A 22,120-nucleotide genomic window follows, 5' to 3' on the forward strand; every position below is an offset into this window, starting at 1 on the left:
ATGATGTCTTTGGCATTTGTGGTTTACTAGTTCCATTTCCAGCCTTAGACACCACACCATAAAATTATAGCTCCATCCTGAGGCACCAGCTGTTACTTCTGCCAAAAATCTCTGGGCTTGGAGAAAATGGTACCATTACCGCATGCGTGGAAAGTGGATGCCTCAGTAAATGCTAAATTTATCAGGAAGGATATCACTATTGAAGCATACTGACTATTATTTCATCTGGCCCCCAAATAGGAACTAGGGCAAATGACTGTGTGGAGCCCTGCCAGACAAACTTGGGGCAATTCCACAATAATAAATGCCAGACTTCATTTTATTTGCAGCCACTGATGTACGAGATATGTCCAGGAGCATTTCCATGAGACCTTCTAAGTGACAATTATACAGGTTACCGAAGCAATTGGTCTACCATGAAGAATGCCCCCTCTGCAGAATGCTTTATAGAGTCAGTAATTCAATGAGATAATAAATGGATGTTACCACTAATCAATGTCCTGAGAGTAGACTTGATAGAAAAATTACCTGCTGTATTACAGTGGGCAGAATCCACACAGGCTATAAAGAACCACCTTTTGCTTTTACCCTGAACAATAGATAATATGATGCCCAATTAATCTAAGAAATTGTTACAGAAAAGGATAAATTTCATGAACTGTTTAAATATGGGAAGTGAGATCATATGAAAGATGGGTCTTTAAAGGCTCTTCTCTTAATGAGTTTGCTGTTGAGCCCCTTAAGCTGAGGATAGGAGGAAGGCTGGTAAAATTTTCCTCATCCCAAAGAATGGATTATTGCTTTAGAATTATTATGGGAGCTTTTTAATGCTAGAGAGAGCCCCATACCCTTTCTCTACACATCCGGAGATTCTGAGTCTATGGTAAGGACAAGAAATCAATGTGTTTGGCTTTTTAAAAAAACTCTGCAGGAAATCCTAATGTTCAGCTGGAGCTGAGGACTTATTGTTCTAATATGATATTCCTTCCATAGGCCTCAGGACCCTACAAGTTTATAATCTGATGTCTCAAGATTCCATGAGTCTTCTTTTCACTAGGAATCCATTTCCAGTCACTTCCTATGTAGAAGTCACCATTCACCATGACTACCCCTACCATATGCCATCTCATCCCCTTTCTCTTTTGGGTTGAAACCAACAACAACATTACTAACTCAAAATCTTTCCTATTGTCCTTCAAATCACTACACAAATCAGCCCTTTGGCTTTATTTCCAGTAGTCTCTCCTTCACCCAAAACGTGACCTCTTTTTATCCTCTACAATTGTGGATCTTCTGATTTTGACATGCTTCAACTTAAAAGACATCCTACCTGAAGCTTCAATTTCCCACCTTCTGATGACTGGTGCCTTGATGTGTGTGTGTGTGTGTGTGTGTCTGTCTGTCTGTCTGTCTATCTATCTCCTCTTTTTCACACTGTTACCAAACATATTACAGTAGCAGGTTCTACATTCCTTGGCTTTTCTTCTCCCCCCTGAGGTCACTACTTTGTGGAAAGTCCATCAGCTCACATGATGGGCATCAATTTCCATGTCAATAGGCATGACAAATAGATAGGGACCCTTCATCAAGACACTTCATCTTCACTGAAGGCCCATATTCCACACATAGGATAAGACATTCCCATCATAGCTTAGATTAAACATATCAAGATCAGAGTTTATCATCTCCTCCCCATGAAATTCCTTAGCCTTCCATATTATGTCAGCTATCTCCCATGCTTAGACTCTTGAAAACACCATTTACTTAAGTATCTTACAGTTATAAATGATTACAAAGAAGGATATAATCATACAAAAGAGATTTGGGAGGAAGGAGGTAGAAAGAGTCTAAGAAAAGGCATTGTGGTAGCCAAATTCTGTCTCAGCTTTATCCCTTTCCTCAGTTCTCCACATACCTGGACTGACCCCAACCAGCTTTCTCAACCCCACCCCACTCTGACCTGAAGTGGGAGGGTTTTTAGAAACCTTAGCCTAGCCCTTTAGCCCAGCCTAGCCTAACATCACAATAAGCTTCTTGATCATCAGGTTCTGACCTCTTCTCCAGCCCAGTCTGTGATTTACCAGATACTGTGAAATTGCTGTGGACCCTATGAGTTCTTCCAGGTGCTCAAGAAAAACGACAACAATAACACACAAGCAAACAAAAAACAGTCAACTGCCAGGTTTCCAAAATTTATCTGAAAATCAGGTTTGACTGCTGACCCAGCTTCTGTCTTCCTGTCTTGATTTCAGGACTTAATTTCATCCTAATGAAAGCACATCCTTCCTGCAGACATTTCCCTTGGAGGATCGAGGCCCTTCCCAGGAGAACAGGGTTCTGCCACGTGATACTGGCTGCCATGCTTTGTCCTCAGACCTCTTGGTTTTGTTTATTCTTCAGTCCCTCAGCTCCATGCTTCCTTGCCCATCCCATGCAGTGGTTTACCTACCTTCCATCTACCATTTCCATACTTTCTGGGTGCCATGTCTTAGTGTGTCCTAACGGAGTTCCTCCCCTTGGGTGGCTCTGTACAGCCTCAGTCATTTCCAGCCCCCGGCTCTTGTCCAGTAGGCTAGATCTTGTTCCAGTGTCATCCTCTCTCAGGCTGGTCCATCCCAGGGTGATGAATCAAGTCAGGCCCTCGGACATAACACCAACTGCTACTGCTGAACCCTTGTTATCTCTTTTGCCTTCAACCTCTCACTGCTCCCATCTGCCTAAACAAAGAAGAGCAAGGAGCAGAGGTCATTCTATTTGTGCCTTCCATCTTCTTGGATCTCATTTGCCTCCTATAGTAAATTACTATTTCTCATCAGAGACCTCAAGATACTATATTCTTTCTGTTTTCTCTTTTCTGCCTCCCTCTCTCTCTTATCTTTGTGTGTGTGTGTGTGTGTGCTCACACGCACACATGCACACACAGACACGCACGCACACACACACACAGCCTGCTAAGTAGCTTAAGAATCAATCACTTTTCTTAGTGACTGCTCACTGTATCAGAAGAATGATATTCTTTTTACCCTTTCTACACCCCAACTTGTAAATTTCCATTTCATTACATGATTTCGGTTGTAATTCTCTCACCAATCCTCCTGCCAATACTGTATAAGATAATCTAATGTGACAGCAATTTTCCATGTAATTCATTAATCTGAAACTTTAGTTTTTGATACTTTCATTTAAAAACTCAAGTGTGTACGTCTAGATATTTTGTCATAAAGCTTGCCAAAACCACTCACACCTGATAAAAATAAAATGAAATATGTGCCCAGACCTGAATTGATGGTAGATAATTAGATTTTCTGTTCCTGAAAATCAGGTCATCTTTACAATCTGATGTTTTCTCCAGCAGAATTTTTATTTTACGACCCCCACCTTGCTGTAAGAAATTGACCGTTGCAAGCGAAAAGAGGAACTCAGAGAGACCATTTCATGGAATTTCAATTTGTTTTTCTCTAACCCATGGACAAATTTTCAGAAAGAAGAGGTTGCAGAAAAGAAATTAAAACATTAAAGCAATTTCTGTTTCTTCAGCTTCGACAGATGTAGACTAGAGGCTGGGGGCCAATTTCTCAAAATGTGCTGCTGGCGGGGTAACCTGGCCAGCTAATCTGGCAGGGACGTTAGGCTCTACCCATCCAGGAGATGGCATTTTCCCCATGGCTGCTTCCCTGCACTCTCTTTCCCTGTCTTTCTAGTCTTCTACAACACAAGCTCTATTCAGTAAGACTGATTGTCCTTAAGGGCAAATCATGGCAGCCATAATCAAAAAGGCCCATTGGTTCTTTGTTACAAGATTGTGCCCACTTAATAGCATTTCTTCCGACCCCAAGCTCTCTTTCCTAGTTCATCTTCCATCAGTCCTCCAACTACATGAACACCAACTATAGCAGCACCTTATACTTCTCATGCCTTTTCATTTCTCTCTTATTTGCACCAAGTTTGTTTGTGTTTCCTCTTTTTGAGCCTAAATCTATTTCTGCCCGGCAAAACCCTACTCTTTGTTCAAGACCCAGTCCAGTTATTCCTGTCATTTGGGAAGTTCTGACACCCTCTGAGCTCCCTCTGCCCAAGCCCTAGCTTCTATGTAGCACATAAGGAGGTAGATGATCTTTGGTTTCCATGACTGTCCTCCCTTTAAGCTGTGGCTTCCTAGTCTTTCTTTCTTTCTTTCTTTTTTTTAAGATTTTATTTTTATTTATTTATTTATTTATTTGACAGACAGATCACAAGTAGGCAGAGAGTCAGGCACAGAGAGAGAGGAGAAAGCAGGCTCCCCACTGAACAGAGAGCCCCATGTAGGGCTCGATCCCAGGACCCTGGGATCATGACCTGAGCCAAAGGCAGAGGCTTAACCCACTGAGCCACCCAGGTGCCCCCCTATTCTTCTTTCTATCCCTGACACCTAGCATGGACATGACACATAGTTGGATACTAGGTAGAGGTCTGTGGAATGGCTGGACAGAATAACAATGCCTGATAACTTCACTGGGCCCTTCCTAGTGAGGTCCAAGTTGTGAGCGTGAATCACTTACACGCTGCCCATTTTGCTCACTCCCATGGCCAAACCTACACTGTCATTTCATCTAAAAAAAAATATGTGGGCTGCTTTTTGCCAAGAAATCTCAGAGACCTTGATAGCTCAGTGCAAACTCAAGTACAAACGTGTGACGATGAGAATAGCTGTGTCAGCACAAAGGTCTGTTAAGCAAATCATCATGTCGGCAATGAGCTCACTATCATGAGGGAGGCACATGACGTACCGAGGGGTATCCTGGCCCTTGGCAGCTGTGTTGCCATTGAGTACGGATGGCTTGGATAAAAGATTTTCATTTGGGGGGCTCTAAAGACCCAGAACTGTGTTTTTATGGACTCTCTTCAATTTACCACCACCTTTGCTAAACTTTGAATCCCTAGATCAGGAAGTCTGACCTCATGGAAGAAATTTAGTTAAAACTATGGAGAGGGTTTTGATTATTCTAGAAGCTCAAAGATGATTTGGTAGAAAAAAGCATTCAGGCCCTATGAATGCTATACCAAGACAGCAAGTTAATAGAAAGAGAGGAAAATCTATAAATAAGTATTTAAGGCTTTTCTGATCTAATTAGTACAAAATACGAAAAAATTCTTATTTCTACTGACATAGTAGGATTTACTCAGGAAATAAATCAGTCTGTGAGATGTGCCTTATGTCTCCCTTATTTCTTCATTTTATTAAATGAACCATATATTATAATTAATAATGAGTTAAATCGAATTCTATATAACAAAAGTTAATAGAAGTGTTAAAATCCAGTAGGACAGTATCATAATACATATGTAATAAAGTATTAGCTCATGTTCTCACACTCAATTTTATCTGCTGCTATAATTTCTGTGTTTTAGTGATATAAATGTAAAACCTAACTCTGAAAGGAGATCCATGGAGAGGCATCTGGTATTACTGCTGTGGTTACTAGTGTGACTGTTCACATAGTAAACTGTTATTTTCCAAAATGAATATTGGAAGATTAATATTAATACCCTATCCATATTTTAGAGTGTCACTGAGGAAGCTCTAATGGAAAGACAGTTGGAATCAAGAGACCTAAGTTTGCTCAGTTGTGAAATGAGAACATGAAAACTAGGTAGTTTAATAAAAGCACCTGCCTTTTGAAAATGTTTCAAGTGGGAAAGGTCCTTTCATATACGGTATTTCATTTGTTTTTCATGTCAGCTCTGGGGAGTTCTCAATTGACGTTTGATGAAATTGAAATTTGGAGAGGGAAGGTGAATTGACCAAGGTCACGGTGCTATGAGCTGTTAGGTTTATATATTTGCAGTTAACAGCTGTAAATCCATCAATGCCGCCAGCATCGTTCTAGAGATCATATGTCCTCTCCACCTACCAGATTCTCTGAACAAAAGTGCAGACTTTCCGGAGAATTTGTCAAATAGCACAAATCATAACAACAATAACCTTTCCCTGTAAGAAGATTATGCCTAGGTCAAAAGGTGAAATAATGGTCAGGATTTGCTTTTGGAGCACTAACTGTGAACCACATACCATCCTTCGCAAAATAAAAAATGGGGAAAAAATGGAAAATCCTATTTATAGATTTTCTCCTAAAATCAATGGGCATTTTAAAATGCCTCTCACCAGAAGCCCTGTAATTAATCCAAGATTTGCTCACCAAGTGCTTTCTCACTGTGTTTGGCCTAGCGGTTCAATTTTGTTAAACAATGGCATTATTTGCATTGTGCAAACCTGTTCAGGTTCTGGGGAATCTAACTAGGGAAAACTTCCATTACAAATAAAAAGCATAAAAGGGGAAAAGGCAAAACACATTTTCAGTTCAAAGCCAATAGATCCTATTCTGCTTTTGGTTAATTTTGACTTTAAGCTTTAAATTGCCCGCATCAGTAGGAGGCTAAATTGTCTTCTTGCTGATTTGCTCTTGCGATGATTACCTATCAAGTGCCTTGGGTCTCTTCTGTTAAGAATATGAGCTCCAAAATGATAACTGTGCTGAGCAGTTCCGAACCAAGTGAAATACCTGAAAGACTTTTAAACATCCAAATAAGCACTCCACCGAAAAGTTCAGCGAGAGTCCATGGCCAGTGAATCATTGTGTTTTGCACAGCGTGGAAAGTAGCAGCGCAAAGCAGGGGGCATACCGAGGCCCTTGATGTTTTGTTGGTAATTATTTTTTGATTCATGGTTTCTATCACTTTTAATTTTTGCCTGGTTGGATTAGACACCGAGGAGGGACTTTGCCACACAGAGGCAGATGGTTCAGAGCATTTACATCTGACCAGTTTGCTGCAAAGCCCATGCCTTCCATAGCTGCTCTCTTTGATTTAAGAAAATGGGGTCCCTTTAGAATTAAACTATCTTCTTTAAGTGGAAAAATATTACACATCATTATTGGGCATTCTCATCTCAGTACAAAGAGATCTTCAGGTTCCTCATCTAGTGACTACTAGAGGTACACCGTGGAAGAAGGAAGGAAACCAAGAAAAAGCCAAGATGCTCAACTGCTACCCATGAGGGCTCAGGAGACCTGAGATACAATTAAGACTATGGGTTGGTTTTGATTTCTCCTTCACTTTGTGTTTCTGTGGATGTTGTGGACCGTCTTCCCGTCACAGACTCACCCGGTCACGGTTCTACACAGCCCTCCTTACTAAAGGAAGTCCATGCTTCCTATGGGCCATGTACTTTATAAAGCCATCACCGGCATAACAGACAATGAGAAAAATGCGGGGACTTAACAAAGAAAATCATGCATTTCCTTTTGTTACTAGCACCAGCGTTTACTTCATTAAAAAGAGAGGAGAGAAGGAAAGATTTTCTCTAGAGGGGTGGATCAGAGTCCAGCAGCACCAGACAAGAAAAACACTAGGATAATAACAGAATAAACAAATACCAGATGTGGACTGAAAGTCTGGGGATGAATTTTAATCCTGACTCTGTTATCTAGTTTTGAGGTGTTGGCCAATGGCAGTGCGTGTGTTTGCTCACCTGTATCCTGAGATGTAAAAAGCGAGATTTCTGTGATCAAGGATTGGAAGACTGTGCTTCTCGGCTGGAGGGTGGGGTGTTTGTGAAGGCAAGGACTGAATTTGAGTAGAAAACGACTAATGCTATTTTGATGACAAAAGGGAGTGGGTGATTAGGAGAAGGGCATGAGCGCGGGTATTTGTGAGTGATTTAGCATGAGGAATTATTTGCTACGAAACGAATAGGAGCTTAGTGAGATAGCCAGAGTGGCCTTCTAGGGAAACAACATCGGCAGATGATTCCTGAAAAAATTTTCCAGCAAAACTAGCCAGACGGTTAGGAATGAGTGAGAAGAGGATTTCCCTGTTTAAAAATGGATGTACAGATTTTCTAAGGGGCAGAATTCAGACAAGAACTTCAAAGAAGGCCAACAGAAGATGGAGCTTCCACCTACAGTAGGAGTCCAGAGTAGGACCCATGCATGTAAGGAAGATTGCGGGGAAAATAACCACAAAAAAGCATCAAAAGTTCATAATATTTTTGGCTTGTTTTATTTATTTCCCCCTATAAAATAGAGATCAGTCTAGACAGCTAAGGACAGCAAAGAGAAAAACGACTTGCAATCCATTCATAAAGAGTTAATTACATTATTGTAAAGACATTGCATGGAATAAATTGTGCCATTCTAAAGGAAAGGCTTAAAAAAAATTGTGCCCCAGGAAATGTTCAAGATACATTAGGTGAAAAATCTTGACACCGAATTTTATTTACACTTTTATACAACCGAAACATAGTCCAAATTCCGTAGCTGTGTATTTTAAAAGCTAAAAGTGAACATTTTTAAACATTTTTAAATGTTAAATGGTGATCTCTAGAGGTAACCTTATGGGAGATTTTAATTTTTTTTTATTTCTGCATTTGTCAAATTCTCAACAGTGAACAAGGATTATTTTAATAAGCAGAAAAAGCAATTTAAGAGAAATAACTGCAAATTATCTGAAAGCAAGTCAGATTATTTTAGCTGTATTTGGTGAAAAATGAACCCATGAAATATAGGCTTGCTGATATTTCACATGAATAAGGACAGAATTCTGTTCAGAATCAAATTGTTTGTTTGTTTGTTTGTTTTTCTTAGATTGCTGGGGAAAGCAAAAGCCAAAGATGGACACTGAAAGTTTGATTTTTTTTTTTTTTTTTTAAAAAGGACTGTATTACCAATTCTATCTACTAAGCTACCCCTTCATGCCAGGAACTAAGCTTCACTGAAATACTTCAGTTCTCTTTGCTCTCCTTAATAATGATTTTGATAACCATCACTTATTGATTGCTTACGATTTTGTTTTCCTTTCTAATCCTCTCAATAACCTTATAATATAGATCTAATTATTCCATTTTTAAAGAGGTGAAAATTAAGGGATAGATTAAGCCTCTTGCAAGAGTATTAGGCAATTCCTTCCCAAAAGTCCCAGTTCTTAACTTGAAACAATATCGGTCATGGCCATAATAAAAATAGCTAATATTCTTTTAGTGCTTAGTATACGCAACCTCTGTGTTAAGCATTTCATATGTATTATCACAATTACTGTTTGTGGCAATCAGTGGAGATGAATACCATCATTTTAACCACTTTACAGAGCAGGAGCTTGAGCCTTAGAAAGACTAAGTAATTCACACAGGTGCAACTAGTAAATGGCAGAGGCAGAATTTTGCAGTCTGATTCTTTTTTTTAAGAAAGCATCTTGGGAGGTCATTTTCTCTACCCATATTGTGGAATGACAATGACTCAGAGCCATAGACAGGGTCACAGAATCCTGATTCGCCTTAATAATTATGTTATTTGGGGGGAAAATAAATGAACATTGGAATAGAATTTCTGGAGAGCTCCTTACATGATGTCTTCAGTATAAACAAACCTTAGCCCAATCCGCATTTCTAACATTATACCCCACTGAGTAGGTAGTCAATAAATATTATTATTTGCTGTTTCTGATTTTTTGTAAACCATAAGCCCCACATTGTGAAATGCAAATCTAAAATCAAAACACAGCTATCGAATATATAGTATGAACGCCTAAGGATTGATTGCCTAATCTAATGTAAAATAGCAATAAGATGTTAGACAAGCATCAGAAATGTGAAATATAAAACTCAGCAACAATCACTAATTATTGATTTCATTTGGCTCTGTTCAAGAAAAATATGCAGCATCTTGTTTTTTTTTTTTTTAAGATTTTATTTATTTGACAGAGATCACAAGTAGGCAGAGAGGCAGGTAGAGAGAGAGGGGGAAGCAGGCTCCCCGCTGAGCAGAGAGCCCGATTCGGGGCTCCATCCCAGGACCCTGGGATCATGACCTGAGCCGAAGGCAGAGGCTTTAACCCCCTGAGCAACCCTGACGCCCTGGCATCTTTTAGAGTATTTTCTATGAGTGCATGCAGAGAGAGACTGATTTGCCATTGAATATATCGTGGTCATCGAGAAAGGAAGGGGAGGAAGGAAAAGAGAGAATGTAAATTAAAATACACACACATACACACACACACACACACACACACACACACACACACAAAACAAAACTGAAGAGGGCCTGGCTTTATTTATTGGTGTTCTATTTTTAAAGCTGGCCTTTCTCAGATAGAGATGCTTTCGGCATACACTATGTGCTATTCTGTAACATTCTAGGAGTGAAATTTTTCCACCGTCTTCCAAGGGTACTCCACTTTGAACAAAGAATCTTGACAAAGGAGGAAGGTCCAAATGCAGAAATGATCTCTGGAGAGAGTTCAGTAAAACCCATGAATGTTTAAAATGCCCAAAATGAAGAGAGCTTTTGAAAAGACTGGGTGGGGGGGCGCCAGGGTGGCTCAGTGGGTTAAAGCCTCTGCCTTTGGCTCAGGTCATGATCCAAGGGTCCCAGGTTCGAGCCTCGCATCAGGCTCTCTGCTCCTCTGGGAGCCTGCTTCCTCCCAACCCCTGCCTGCCTCTCTGCCTACTTGTGATCTCTGTCTGTCAAATAAATAAATAAAATCTTTTTAAAAAAAGAAAGAAAGAAAGAAAAGGAAAGGATGGGAAACCGAAAGCTTCTTTGCAATTCAATAGCATCAATTCCACTGAATTCCAAATTCTTACAAAGGGCAGTGGCAAACTGAGGACTTCACAGAAGTTTCTAAAACTAAACCAAAGATGTTTGTATTCACGTTAAAGAAAAGATGCTTGATGCCACACAAAGTAGTCAATGTTTATCCTCACCTTTGAGGGATTTGTCAAAACCATGTTTTCTAGAGAATTTGACCTTTCTCGTTCCCTTTAAGGAGGACAGCAAAGATCTCTATAGACAATTGGGTAGTGCTGAAAAGTTTAAAAAGCTGTTAGGAGATGATGAGAACCCTCCAGCGTCTGGTTAAAAGTCTCTCTCTCTCATGGAACTGGCACAATGCTAATATTATGAAACAGTTCTTACAAATCTAGACAAAGATCTGTATTCAGCATGAGGTCCGATGCTTGATCCATTTTATTTCTCACTAGGTTGACAAGTTGTCTCAGCATATACACTTAGGTAACAAACCCAGGATTTTAGACTCTACCCTCCTGAAGACCGCCACTACGGACTGCAGAAGAGTGGAGCAATAATCAGGTGTAGATTTTATATATCACAAAATGCTGGTCATTTTTTAACACATTAGTATCATTTTCTCTGAAACACTCGACTCATGTGGCTTTCCCACTAGCCTGCCATAATTGAATAGAACCTTGGGAAACGTGATAATTGTTAGCAGATACTTCATTGGAACAATAACTCCAGAATCCCTGCAGGGTCTCTGTCAACTGGTCAACCAGGCAGGTCTTCTAGGACCAGGAAGGTAGCTCCTAGGTTTTTCTTTTGAGACTAAAACTGACAATGCTAAAGGGAGAGAGATCAAAAATGAATTGCCTTGGCTCCCATTTTGCATTTGGAAAAAAATAAATTGGTGGCCCTTCAGTTACAAAAGTCAGCGGAAGAAAAGAGAATAGAGCAAGGTTCTACTGGCAAAGCCCCTCTCCAGTGCTCTGTATCATTCTCCTGGTATCGCCAGAGAACAGCAGGATTTTAGTTGTCCCTGCCTTTTGCCTTGCTTGAAGCAGTCATTTCAATTACCACTTGATAATGTAGAGCTCGGTGCATGGATGACAAGGCCTCCTGGAGAATTACTTTGGTTTAGCTACTTTAGCAGCTCTCAACCTCAGAGTCTATTTAAATTACAGAATAGTACTACCCCTGTTCGTCAGGCTCTGCTTCATAGCAGGAGCTCCAGGAAAAGGAGGATTTCAGTCCCTTCTGTGTAACTAGCTGATGTGGTCAAATGCGACCTCACCACGCTGGGCCTGAGACGCTGAACAGTAGCCCTTGTGCTTGTTTCTCTGAGTTTAGGGGCCTGTCTTTGCCCGTTATATGGGATGTGATCCCAAGCTACATATGAGAGTGAACTTGAGCTATGGCCCATTGCTCCATCAAATATTTCCTGACACCCACCTCCGCCATCTGCCAACTGCCCCTTTGGGTGGCTAGGTGAACAGGCAAGTAAGAACTACAGAACAAACCACTCCTTTTCAACGAATAATAACAATTGTTCCTAACATCTTACAGTCCTTTGCAAAATTATTTGGCCTGCATTGAATTATTTGATCTTGGCAACACCCTGTGAAGTTGTATCATCTACAGCTGATGAATGATGACACCCATGATTTGATCGTCACAATCACTGTGAAGTGAGTTGTATTATTTCCATTTGATTGATGATAACACTTAGGTTTGGAAAGATGCCAGAACTGGTCCAAACCCCTTGGCTAGAAAGTGGCAGAACCAAGAGAGGAATTTGGGTAATCTGCATCCCGGGTCTAATGCTCCCGACGTGTCATCAAAGGACACAAGAGCTGAGTCATGGCCTGGTCCCTTCTCTAAGACCCATCTTAACATGGGATCTTGAGCAAATTCCCAAGCAAGTCCATGCCCAAAGTTTCTCCTAAGTTAAAAATGATGGGAAAATGTTATTAGAAATAATGTGACTAGCAGCCTGTGTATCCTATTTAGAATATTCATTGGACAGAAGAGTTGATTTGGGCTGCTTATAGAAAATGAGATTACATGCCTGGGTCTTCTCTGAATGCCCCTTTCTTTCCATAACTCCAAATCCCCAAGTCAGTCATCAAACCAATTTTTGAAGAAAAGGGAAAAAAAAATCTGAAAATGGTCCAGGATGTAAACCAAGGGATAAAAAGGTAACCCACAGCAAGCCCATAGTTCCTCATAGGCCGAGAGAAATCCATGCCAGCGAGGGTGCTGGATAATGCCCGACGTGATGTGAACAGAGCTGGGGACTCTGTGAGAGGCAGCAGCATGACCTAGGATTTTAGTCCTCTTCTTTTCTTCTTAAACAAATGCCATGAAGGAAATGCCACTTCTGACATACTCCATAACACTCAGGCCAAGGAAACTAGGCCTGAGGTCAGAGCCACCAGAAATGTTTAGCCTGTTTAAGTACAACATCCGTAGCCCTTAGTCCTGGAGGGACCGATTCTGCGGGGAACCTGGGACAAGGGATGGATTAAGGCCAGCAGAATTGACAGGCTGAGCACTTAGCTTTGGGCATGTGGCCGTCTGGTTTTCTGTTTGGCGAGGCTGACAAACTTTGTAACTCCATACCAAAAAACCTAAAATGTTCTCATCACATTTTCTCACCCAAGGAATAGTTCTTTTTAAGGACTGGATTTATGCTGAAGCTTGCTTTTTTTTTTTTTTTTTAATAAGAGCTTTGTTAAGATATAATTCACATGTCATAGATTCGCTTAATTAAAATAAGCTATTCAATGAGTTTTAGTGTACTTCTGGAATTGTTTAACTATTGCTACAGTCAACTGTAGAACATTTTCATCACCCCCAAAGGAAAACACATCCCCATTGATCATCATGACCCATTTACCCCGTTCCCCCCCGCCCCGCCCCCGCCACAATTAAGCTACTTTCTGTCCCTGTAGATTTGCCTGTTCTGGACTTCTCATGTAAATAGAATTATATAATATAAGACCTTTTGTGTCTAGCTTCTTCCATTCAATGTAATGTTTTCTAGGTTCATCCATGTTGTAGTGTGGGGGAGGAAACGTAAATTTTCTTCTACCTTTTAGAGTTCATAGCTGAGATCATGTAATAAAAAACAGATAAACAACAGGAAACTCCCACCCAATTTATTAACATGTACACCTCATGCATACACGAGAGACACCCAGGGAAAAATTAGTCACTCTTGAAGGTAGCTGAAATGTAGGCTTAAATACCACCTTAGGAGGGAATGAGGTGGGGGATGAAGGCCTCTTGGGGGAAAGTAGATGATTTGGGGGAAAGATGAAGAGATCCTTAGAAGAACAGATGGGAGGTATGATAATCTGTGACAAACGTTTGTCAGGATGTGGCATCTACTTCTAACCTCCTCTCCTGTAATAATGGCTGACGACATTCCCAGGGAGGGAAACTGTAACAATGGAGATCATTTTGGAGCATCGGTGTTTAGGCAGATAGAGGAGTTCAGAGAAAGGCTCACCCTGCATCTGCTGTTTTTCAAGTGCCTATAGCTCCAAATTATCATTATACCAAAATGGCATATTTTGGGGTGGCATGTTCTGCTATCTTTTAGTAACATGTGTCAAAATCTCCTCTCTTTTTATTGTTGAATAATATTCCGTTGTGTAGACACACCACTTTGTGTTTATTCATTCATTAGATGGTGGCTATTGAGGTTGTTCCCACTTTGGGGTTCTCCTGAATGATGCTGCTATGAATATTCAGTATAAGCTTGTATGTGGGCATATGTTTTTAAATCTCTTATATACCTAGAAGTGGAATTGCTGGGTCATAAGGTCCCTCTGTCTTTACATTTCTGAGGAACTGCTAGGTTTTTCCAAAGCAGCTGTAACATATTACATTCCGACCAGCAGTGTAGGAGAGTTCTCATCGCTCTGTGTTCTCTACAATACTTGTTATTATCTGTCTTTTTGATTCTAGCCATCTTAGAAGGTTTGCATTGGTATCTCATTGTGGTTCTCATTTGCATTTCTCCGATAGCGAACGATGTGGAGCATCTGTTCCCATGCATATTGGCCATTTGCTGATCTTCTTTGGCGAAGCATCTATTCAGATCTTTGGCCCATTTTTAAGTTGGCTCATCTTTTTGAGTATTAAGAGCTTATTCTATTTTAATATCAGCTGTACTGGGAGTGAGATTTCAAATTTGCCTTACCTGATGACATCACTCTGTGGTCAGAGAAGTTGCCAGGTCTTTTGCCTTCATGTGTGATCAAACCTGGGTCATTGCTTTCTTGAGTCTAAGTGTGGTGGCCATGATGGGGAAAATTTCCAGTTCCACAAACGTGGCCTTTCACTGACATGGCTTAGAAACTCTCTGAGAGCAAAAGGATGAGGTTTTACTGTCTCACGTGGCAGTTGAAATCCTTAGGTTTTCTACTTTCCAAATAGAACTTCCATTGTGTAAAAGCCTATCACCAGACTTCCTATCACTTTGTCGGGGAAGGAAATCACTCTGTGTGAGTGTAAACTTTGCTGCCTGAAAGCTGAAAGTGTTTTCTCACCTGCACTATTAAAGTGGCCCAGGGAGACCAGCCTTTCATCAGAGGAGAAAACAAAATTTTAAATACTCTACATAATCCAGAAAAAACAATGGTGAAGAACAAAGCAAAATGGTTCTCCCATGTTTCAGTATAGACTGCTATTTAGATCTGAAATTTAGTTTTACTCTGAATTTCTCACAATTCTATCTGTTCTTTATTTAATACATTCTTTGAAACATCAGGCATATATTCCTGCCCTCCATTAATTAGCCAGCTGCCAGTCCCTGCTGCATACTGGAACCACCCAAAAAACATTTAAAAACTTTATTCATGTTGGGGCCCCACAACTAGAGAGCTTGAGGTCACTGGTTTTGAGTGGCTCCTGCACCACACTCAAAGTTTGCTGAGCTCCAGGTGTGATTCTAATGGGCAGACAGTCCCTCTAAAAACACAAGCCCAGCTTTTAGTTCATTCTCTGGCTTAATAAAAGAACACATTGTTCTCTCTAGATCCATGCTTCTCAAACTTTCACATGTATAGCATCATCCTGGTATCTTGTTAATATATAGATAAGAGTTGGAGAGTCTGGCATGGCCTCTGAGATTCTGCAGTTCTAATAAGCACCCACTCCACCTCCGCATGAGGCTGAAGCTACTGGTTGGTGGCTCAAAGTTTCCAGAATTGCCAAGTCCATACATACTCACGGCACTTTTCAATTACTTCTGATAGGAACTCTGTCTCCTCAATGATTCAACTTTTTAGGACAGCCATCAAAAATAGATGTGCTCCTCTCCTTTTAAAAATAGAGTTGAAATTCTATCATTGCTAATCTAAGCAGTCCTTGTTAACATAAAGATGAAACAATAAACCTTTATATTAATTTAAAATAATGATCCAGATCCTTTAAAGTGATCATAAAAATACTGCACAGCTGAATGAATAAGGAACTTTGTGGGTTATATAATTGAAGGTATCAGCCTTTGGAGCCAGTTACAGGAGTCTCCCTTTGTGACCTCTGGAGTTATTTAACTTCTCTGAGTCTTTGTTTCCTCTGTGAATGGTAAGTAGCAGAAGTTCCTTCTAGGGCTGTTACAAAGACAGGTGAATTAAGAAATGTAAAGTCGGGGTGCCTGGGTGGCTCAGTGGGTTAAGCCTCTGCCTTCCGCTCAGGTCATGATCTCAGGGTGTGGGATCGAGAGTTGCCAGACTCTCCAACTCTGCTCAACGGGGAGCCTGCTTCCCCCTCTCTCTCTGCCTGCCTCCCTGCCTACTTGCGATCTCTGTCTGTCAAATAAATAAATAACATCTTTAAAAAAAAGAAAGAAATGTAAAGTGCTCATAGGTCCAGTGACCTCTCAGTATGCCTAAAGTGAGTTTAATTTTTTAAATAATAATTTTTAAAACAGCCATTGCAGTATCTAAATATGTGAAATCCTCACTAACATCTTTTGCAGGGGGATTTAAAAGGAGAGTCTCTTCTCTTTTCAAACTCATCTTTTTCTCACTTCTCCTAATATCAAGGGCAGTCTTGAGAAGAAGAAACCACAGAAGAGCAAATTGAGGCTGAAATAAAAAAGAGGCCCAGATTACTTTGGCTTACTGAGGAGAGGTTAGAATGTATCTTAAAGATTTTTTTTTTTCACCTCCACTAATAAAGCCCCACCTCCTTCTTTCCTTTTGCACCGTCTGCCTGAGTCACCATCAGACCTACAAACTCCTTGGTAGAATGTTGGAAGGTGTTCAGGTCTTTTGAGACCCATCAGTTGAGAGAGAGAGACTGAGAAGTCAAGTATAGATGTTGGTTTAGGATTACCAAAAGAAAAGCACGGCAAAAAAAAAAAAAAAAAAAAAAAAGGAATGACCTGCCTTTTTTCACTCAATAAACTGATCTTTCTTAATCAAATCCTTTTATTCCCCTTAGAAATGGAACCAAGAGGGATTTCCATAGAAACTTTAGCTACACTGAGAAATTATTTAGTGTTATAAGATTTGTAACTGCTTTGCTAGTTTCCAGAAAACATCATTTTTATAGTACACTATTCAACTTTAGAGAAATGTGTAAAAAAATCAGATGAAAAGCTCTTATCTTCTTCATAATTATGGTAGTTGAAAAGTGCATAACATCAATTTTTCTATTTGTTTCTTATTGGGGCAGTAAGAGCATAAGAGTTGTCATTGGATGAAATGCTGTGTCTACCTGACTGTTCCAGTCTTGTTTGGATTAATTTGTCAATCTAAAGAATGAAAACTTGGGATGCCTGGGTGGCTTAGTGGGTTAAAGCCTCTGCCTTTGGCTCAGGTCTTGGTCCCAGGGTCCTGAGATTGAGCCCTGCATCAGGCTCTCTGCTCAGCAAGGAGCCTGCTTTCTCTTCTCTCTCTCTGCCTACTTGTAATCTCTGCCTGTCAAACAAACAAACAAACAAACAAATAAATCTTTAAAGAAAGAAAACTTGACTGCATCCCATTGGTAAAGAGAAAAAAAGAACAGCCAATGGACTAGAATGTCCTTTCATAAACAAGCTTCCTATTAATTGTTTTGCTATGCAAGAGCACCGAAATCAATTTATAATTTAATAGTTTGTCCTGTCAGGCACACCACGGACAGTATTATTAATGTTTTTGAAATACACCATTATGCAAATCTCATCTATTTTAGGGGTCTTGGTCAGGCACCTACAGAGGTACTGGTTTCTTTTTCTTCTTTGATTTTCCAGTGTCACAGTTATCAAATTCTGAAACATTTTCTAAGGATTATGATCTTAGTAAATAGTGGTAATCTAAAAATAAATTTCAGTGCTTATTTTATTCTACAAACAAACTGTGTGGGGCTTCATGTATCTCACACTCATCAGCTACTCAGAGTATAGGAAATAAAGCTGTTAGGACAATAGAGGATTAAATTTGCCAAGAATAAGAAACAATGTTATTTGGTTGCTTCTATTTATTTCTGAATGAGTGGTCATGTTGCTCTTTGGGAATAAAACTAGAAGCTTTTTCTAAACAAAGCCTCACCCTTTTAGCCAGGCTATACCAACCATCTCTACTGTACTCTATTTCTCTAATCTAATAAAACATGGGATGAGATGTAGGATAGGTTGGCAGTACTTGATGGAGAAAGAGAAGTCGAATGTTTCAAGGTAAGACAAGCAAGAGCATTGCAACATGGCATCCACCTTGGTGTACCCAGTCATGAAGTGATAATCAACGTTGGGCCAAGAGGTCCAGAAGATGGTAGCATGGCCTTCCTAATGCCCATTAACCCTTTCCCATGCTTGCTCTTATAGCTGGTTACTTTAGTAGAGCTGCACAACTGCAGTTTGTGATGATAAGGCAGGAAGACAGAAATTAATATCCAAAATGAAGAAGTTTGATGACAAAAAGGGTAAACGTTTGGCAGACTTTTGTAGAATAAATTTGATTTCCCTTATAACATCAAATTCAATTCTGAAATAAAGAATGCATATATCATCATTTCTTACATCTTCTTGTACTTTCTCTAATAATTTATAACTTTTGGAGATTGGGGAATGTTTAGATATCCTAGTGTAGTCAGGGTAGGCTGATTTGATATGTATATTTACACACACACACACTAAGTAAATAGGTCAATTCCACAGACTAGTTCCAGAAGTTAGACAGGAATTGTTCACTGTGTACATGTAGTTGGACTTTGTCACACCGTTGGAAGTCTGTAAATATCTAACTTCTCTGAAAAAATGATTATTGCCTTAGTCATTTACAACTGCTCATCTGGCCTTAGTATTTCAGTCTTTGAGGACACAGCTGAGGTAGAAAAGAAAAGGCGCTGTCATCAGCCCCAACTCCTTAGTAATGAGAAATTGGATATGAACATCATGTGGAGATATTTGTAAGCTGAGGAGCAGAGAGCTGGTTATGGGGCTCCAAAGGACCATAACCAATCATCTGATCTCATTTCCCCAGTGTTAACCCAAGAAAGCATTTAACATTAAATGGGGGCTAGGAAATTTCGAGAATTGTAAGAAACTTCTACCTTTCTTCTCCTTCATACTAGGAAAGAACACTGATGCTCTTTGGCATATGTTGGTCAAAATAAAACTTGGTGGTTTTGATCAATAATTTTAAAAAGTGGGGTGGCACCTGAGTGACTCAGTGAGCTAGGTGTCCAACTCTGGATTTTGGCTCAGGTCATGATCTCAGGGTGGATCCCACCTAAGATCCTCTCTCCCTCCTCTGTATCCCTCCCCACCCACCTCTACCTCTCTTAAAAAATAAAAAGTTGCAAACTAATTTCCTTCCAGAAGACCTAGAAAATTCCACCAAAACTAAACAATGTCCGCGACTTTAAAACTATGCATCTGTGTAAACTCATTGTTTCAAAAGCCTTAGTCAGAAATGTTCTTGGCCAGTGTTACTGGAAGAAAATTTTTTTTCAAGGACAAACAAGGGTTTAGGGGGCTCTGAGTATGTGGTAATACAGGAAGTGATTAAGCTTTTATTAATTAGGGGTGCCTGGATGGCTCAGTAGGTTAAAGCCTCTGCCTTCGGCTCAGGTCATGATCCCAGGGTCCTGGGATCAAGCCCCACATCAGGCTCTCTGCTCAGCAGGGAGCCTGCTTCCTCCTCTCTCTCTGCCTGCTTCTCTGCCTGCTTGTGATCTCTGTCTGTCAAATAAATAAATAAAATCTTTTAAAAAAAGCCTTTATTAATTAGATAGATATATCTTCAGTCATCAGGTTTATGGGAAATTGAGATTTGCATAATATTTGCATTTGTCCTACAGTCTGCCAGTCACTCACAACCAGAGGACCCTAAAGCTAGAAGTGCTAACAGATGGATTATGGGAAAAATTCTTAACTGAATTCCTTGGTGTACGGGTGGAGTTTGAAAGTGGTGTAAATGGTATATTTTGTCAAAGTTGAAACTCAGCTTTGGAGGGATGAGAATCAGTATAGCATCATGACTCCCATCCCCCACCTTTCAAAACAGCTATTGGGAGGCCTCAGCTTCCATCTTTAGAAAGACAAATAAAACATGAACATTTTCCCCCTGTGACCTAGATGGAAAATCTGACTAGTCTGAATAAGAGTTTGATTCTAGGACATTGGGTGGGGTAAGATAAAAGAGATTGATTTTATTTTGTGATGGTCTTATGCATTTATTACTTTAATAGCAGTTTATTACAAAAATATTATGTTTGGAAATAGAGTAAAGAGAATGAAGGCCCCAAAAAAGGACCAATCAGCCTATCACTCACAGATAACCTCTGTTGATATTTTGATGTGTTTTACTTATTTGTTCTAAATGAGTGAATTCCAGGGCACGGCTCAGACAATCCTACGGCTAAAGCATTTACCAAATAAATATATTTTTCTTTTCTTATTATTGTGATCTGTGTTCTGCTTTTCCTTCTGCTGGTGATGATAAACCCGTGAGTCCTGAGTGCCTAAAATCATCCCATGGCCTTGGGCAGGGGAGCTGTGCATTGGGTGACCTCTCCATTCTTTCAGAACTATCCCATACCCCTCCTGGAAGAACAGAGTCACAGTACAGAATTTTCTCAGTTGCCATTTGTCTGGAAGTGCAGCACGTTAACCTGGCTTTCCTCTTCTCTATGTTCCTTCTCTTCTCTTTCCTCTTCCCCTTGTTCGTCAATTTCTATTCTTCTCTGTTTCAGCAAAACAATATCAGTCAAGGTAATTGATGATGAGGAGTATGAGAAAAACAAGACCTTCTTCCTTGAGATTGGAGAGCCCCGCCTGGTGGAGATGAGTGAGAAGAAAGGTGGGGGAGCTGCTCCAGGGCAGAGCCCAACAGCTTCTGCTGGCCTGTGCCACCCCCTGGATGCCTGCACTCTTCAGACGTGGCTCACAACACACACATCCCTCCACCTATGTAACAGGGCATAGATCTCACCCCCCACCCCCAGACCACAGTAGGCCCAGCCTGGGGCTCCATCAGCCAATCCTGACCACTCTGCACACGGCAGGTCTGAGAGACGAATTTTCCGGGCAGTCAACCCGGCCTCCATTTCCGGGAAGGGCAGGGCTGATGCTGGCCGTGCCAAAATGGAGGCCATGCTCTGATTTCTGGGTACTTCCTGCCAGCTCGTAGAAGCAGGAAGCATTTGTGAAAGTGGCCCACAAGGAGACCACGTCACGGGGGCCCCCTGAGAGAAGCCGCCATGCCCTGTTACATACTTGTGAGGCCCATGTGTTGCCAGTTCTCCCTTCCATAACATCACGGTAACATGCAGCTTGGTGAACCCCTAGCATGAGCGTGTGACTCCAACCATTTGTTTTGCCTTTGTCTTGTGTTCCCACAGGAAGATCATTACCATTAGAATATTTGACCGTGAGGAATATGAGAAAGAGTGCAGTTTCTCCCTTGTGCTTGAGGAACCAAAATGGATAAGAAGAGGAATGAAAGGTGTGAGAGTATACAAAGACATACCAGCGAGAAATTGTACTCTTCTCTCTCCGTGTCTCCTACTCTCACACTTAACTCTCTCCTCTTCCTCGGCTCCAAGTACTACTATCCTTTGTTTCCTTTGAAGCTTTAACAGTTTTATCTCCCTTCCCTGATTCACAAATGCACCAAACAGAGCCCATTCTCTTCAGGAAATGCCCCACTAACTTTGAGAGCAGACCCAAGAAAGACTAGAAGAGATTTCTGTAATTCAGAAGGGAGGACCTAAAAGCATGATTTCTGTGTTCAGGTATTTATGACTCAGGGATCGTTCTCGAATGTACTTCCCACTGCTAAAGCTCCCCTTGAATGTTCATGATAAAGACAACTTAATACCCACTAGTCCCGACAGATGAGTCCAATGGTAACTAATAGGAACTTTCGGAAGAATTCAGTAATTAGGCTTCTTCAGACAGCCCAGTTTTCCAAAAATATGTATTTAATAAGAACGAAGGTCCTTGAAGAGTAGCGTTATCCACATTCTAGTGTTCATCTTGGCCTGAGATTTTTAATATCGTCAAAAATGACATTTAAAAGGGACCAGATGTAGGAAACTATAGTCATACAAATTTCCTTTAGTAGGAAGGATAT

At 40.5% G+C, this 22,120-nt stretch overlaps 1 protein-coding gene across 15 annotated transcripts in view; it reads left to right on the forward strand.

The window, feature by feature from the left end:
- The window catches only part of SLC8A1 (solute carrier family 8 member A1), a 377,627-nt gene that overhangs the window by 291,844 nt on the left and 63,663 nt on the right, over positions 1-22,120 (forward strand). For 11 of the 15 annotated variants that reach the window (XM_045079185.1, XM_013044990.2, XM_045079186.1 and 8 more), the window contains one exon: positions 20,739-20,845. In XM_045079185.1, coding sequence (XP_044935120.1) covers positions 20,739-20,845 — 107 coding nt within the window. Of the gene's footprint in view, positions 1-20,738; positions 20,846-21,386; positions 21,491-22,120 lie in introns of all 15 variants that reach the window. The other 4 variants (XM_045079177.1, XM_045079182.1, XM_045079180.1 and 1 more) reach the window with 1 other exon arrangement.

Source organism: Mustela putorius, unplaced genomic scaffold (genome assembly GCF_011764305.1).
Source record: "Mustela putorius furo isolate JIRA1106 unplaced genomic scaffold, ASM1176430v1.1 tig00000281_pilon_pilon_pilon, whole genome shotgun sequence".
Lineage (NCBI taxonomy): Eukaryota > Metazoa > Chordata > Mammalia > Carnivora > Mustelidae > Mustela > Mustela putorius.